Here is a 3,677-nt window from a genome sequence, read left to right on the forward strand (position 1 = left end):
CTTTTGAGGGGATTCTATCCACCTTTATTCTTTGTCTTTTTGTTAATTTTTTGTCATCAGACCTCAAAAATATAAAAATTAATTACACTTAATAGGGTCAGTTCACAATAGCTGACTATAACTCTTTCAACACAATTTTTGATAATATCTAAAAAATATATTCTTTTTCATTAAGGCCACATTGTCAATTATTACCAAAATATACTTAGACAGGTATTTTATTAACTTTCGTGGGAATTACACCCAGATTTGAGCTTTTATGCATGAACTTATTCAATTCAATTCATTAAAAAAAAATTATTTAATACTTTATTTTGTCTATCACTTATATAAATAAATATAACAAAAATGTGTTTTGAATGTATATACAGTATTTTTAAATATTGCTTTTGCAGAATATGATAGATATTGTTTTGGCAGCCGAAAAAATGAGTAGCACTTTTTTTTACTAACAATACAAGCTTTCACCCCAGTCAACGGGGCTTCATCAGGTGAGTTTTCTTGTTTTGACAGCATATGACAAACAAACTTGAATCTAAACTGCAATTAGTAATTGAATACTTTAATTTTGCTGTTTTCAGAGTCTGCAACTGCAGCGCTTCTTGAGATATATGACCACATGGTTAACCCTTCTAATGCACCTGATCCACTTATTTCCTTGATTAAATGTTCTTCAATGTCGAAAATCTTCAGCTCTGATTTATTTGCAACGATTATGTTTCCGTCTTTGTCAGCTATGATTGCACGGGGGTGGTATATTTTTCCTTTCAGAGGTTGTTTCAAAGGCGTTCCATCACTTGTTAATAATAGCAATCTACTGTTACCATAATCGGCCACTAATATGTTCCCTCCTTTGGTAACTATAACATCATGAGGCCTCTCCATCTGATACAAGGAATGGCTGCCTTGATTACCAACTCTTCTGACTAGCCCACCACTATTCAAATGGTAGATGAATATGCAATGCGCTTTTATGTCTGAAACATACATAGGTTTACTCTGTTTTGACTCGTCCATTGTTATTCCGTATGGTTCTAGTAACCCATTCCATTTTAGGACATCATTCCCATTGGAAGTGGAATGTACTACAATGCGCGTCTTTCCCCCATCACTTATCAGCAAGCCACCACTTTGTTTAATATAATACATTCTATTTACTTTAGTACCTTTAGGCAGAAATATTCTATCTACATATTTCCCACATAATTGAAACCGGACAACTTCATTGCTGCAGCCAGCGACTAATATGTAATTATCAATCACAATATCCATTACCCTTGTTTCCTGATGCCATATATACGGCTTCATATCTGGACATCCACCAGTTATATCTAATCTTCCTGAAACTACATTTATACGAATGGGTGATCCCCGTATCTCCTTTTCCTGGACATAAACACAAACATATGCTATACCAACAATTTTACTATAGTACTTGACAATGTAACTGTTACCATTTATCTTTTGAACCGCGATATCAAACATGGCTCCAGTGGAATGTTTAAGAATGGCTTTAAGTGGCGTGGAATCCATCACACAACTGTTGTGAATAATTTTTACTTTACATATCTGCCCCTGAGTAACAATGACTGGGTCACTTGACGCGATTTGATAACTGTCTTCCAACCCAGAAGCGACGCCGTTCGTTCTTACTTTTGCTTTCTTTCTGACGGTGACAAAGGGGTTCGCATTATCATCATGATCATCACTATCATAATCATAATCATCATTATCCTCATCACCATTGTCAGTAGCATCACCATCATCATAATCCTCATCACCATCATCACCACCAACATCATTATCATCTAATATCGCAACAACCGCTTTATCGCAGGATTTCACTGTTGCTTCATCGCTTATTCTGTTTCTCATCCGGAATGGGACGCCGTTAATGTGTATGACACCGATTCCCTTTTCTCTCAAGGCAAGAAGTTGTGTCCTTTCTTTACAAAAAAATACGTCATTATTACCTTGTTTCACTTCTGGTAGGTTTTCGATTTGTTTCCTCATTGTTGCAAATGCTTTATCGCATGATTCCACGGCTGTAGCTGCATCGCTGTTCATTAACTGTGAAATAAAAATTTGTGTTCGTGTTACTTTTTTTAGAAGTGTAGTCAGTTCCCCATCCTGACTTTCAATTGTGCGTTTCTTTTGCTGAAAAATAACATCAACGTCCTGTTTCAATGCTATGCCGTGTTTTCTAACAATATCTATAGCTTCCTTTACCAGTCCGTCAATTTCCTGATCACACGTATCCTTATTTTTAGCTAAGGTCTCGAGACAAAGTTTGATGGTTTTCTGGCCCAACTTTATTTTACTTTTGAAGTTTTCAACTGTCGGTTCAGTATTAATAGCTTTTTGTTTGAATATATCGAATGCGTAAGATATATCAATATAATGATGACTGCCATCTTTATTTTTGGTGCAGTGAATGCAAAACGCGGTCTTACATTTCGTACAATAATACTTCAGAGCATCTTTGTGTTCAGGGCATAATGCTGGGTGGAGAGATGAAAACTGCTGCAATGTCATCGTCTTGATGTCCTCTATGGAATGTAAAGTGTGGCTAACAAGTGTTGGTAAAATCTTATGTTGCTTAATACAAACGGAGCATAAGAAAATTATGCATTGTTGGCAAAAAAAAGCTGCTTTGGTTTGGCTGCAACAACACACAGTGTTTCCTGCATTCTCTAGTTTCTCCAAACACTCCAACATATTTTTGACATATATGTTTGGAAGAAGCTTTTGTAACCCGCCCTCGGGAATCATCTGTGATTGTCTGCATGTTGGGCACACTAACTTTCCTTGTTTTTCCATCAAATTTTGAAGGCAAATCAAGCAGAATGTATGAAGGCAGCTTAGTGACTTCGGCTCTTGTAGTCTCCTAAAACAAATTGAACATTCCAAAGCATTTTTGACATCTTCTGTACCGGTATTCATCGTCAAATCTAAGAGAGAGAGAGGGAGAAAGAGAGAGAGAGAGAGAGAAATATATAGGTTATCCAATTTACGTAATAATAGTAAATTAGGCATTAGTATTGTGCGTTTGTGGGAGACTACCATCATTATTACGCTCGACACTTCGAAGGAGAACTGAGGGTATTGCAATAGCGGCGTATATATTTACTTCAATTTTTCACAAACTGACAATGTTACATGTATCTTGGTTCTTCTTGAATTACTGATCGGAAGAACAATGCAGACGTTAGAATGTTATTTTATAGAGCCAATTCGGGCATCGTTCGACCGAGTCGTTTAGATAGGCCGGCCGACTCGAGCGGATTGACAGCGGGCCGACTAGAGCGGATCGACCGTGTCAAATTCTGACTGATAACTGGAAGCGGTCCGGACGGCGTGCAAACTTGCCCGATTGATGGGCTTGCTATTTCCCACAGCATTGTTTTTTTCACTATTTTCCCTTTAATCTATACCCACCCATCCATATCTATATAGCCTATATATAGGCCTACATCTGTACCTGACGGTTATTTCAATTTACCATGAAGCCTCTATGGTCTAATGGTTATGTCTCCCCCCTTAACAGCGAGATTTCTCAGGTTCGAATCCTGTTGGAGGAATTTTATTACACTATGTATTTATTTATTTACTTATAGGACAACATTCGTTGGGAACTAGGCTATATAGTGTACTATCATGTCTTTCTTTGATGATAT

At 37.0% G+C, this 3,677-nt stretch overlaps 1 protein-coding gene across 1 annotated transcript in view; it reads right to left on the reverse strand.

Moving 5' to 3' along the window:
• Positions 1-6: 6 nt before the first annotated feature.
• Positions 7-3,677, reverse strand: part of LOC117100022 (tripartite motif-containing protein 2-like) — a 7,704-nt gene continuing 4,033 nt past the window's right edge. Inside the window, exon 2 of the mRNA XM_033239569.1 lies at positions 7-2,951. Coding sequence (XP_033095460.1) covers positions 547-2,943 — 2,397 coding nt within the window. The 5' untranslated portion in view covers positions 2,944-2,951 and the 3' untranslated portion in view covers positions 7-546. The remainder of the gene's footprint in view (positions 2,952-3,677) is intronic.

This window comes from Anneissia japonica, unplaced genomic scaffold (genome assembly GCF_011630105.1).
Source record: "Anneissia japonica isolate Jap-2015-1 unplaced genomic scaffold, ASM1163010v1 scaffold256_len832006_cov191, whole genome shotgun sequence".
NCBI classification, from domain to species: Eukaryota; Metazoa; Echinodermata; class Crinoidea; order Comatulida; family Comatulidae; genus Anneissia; species Anneissia japonica.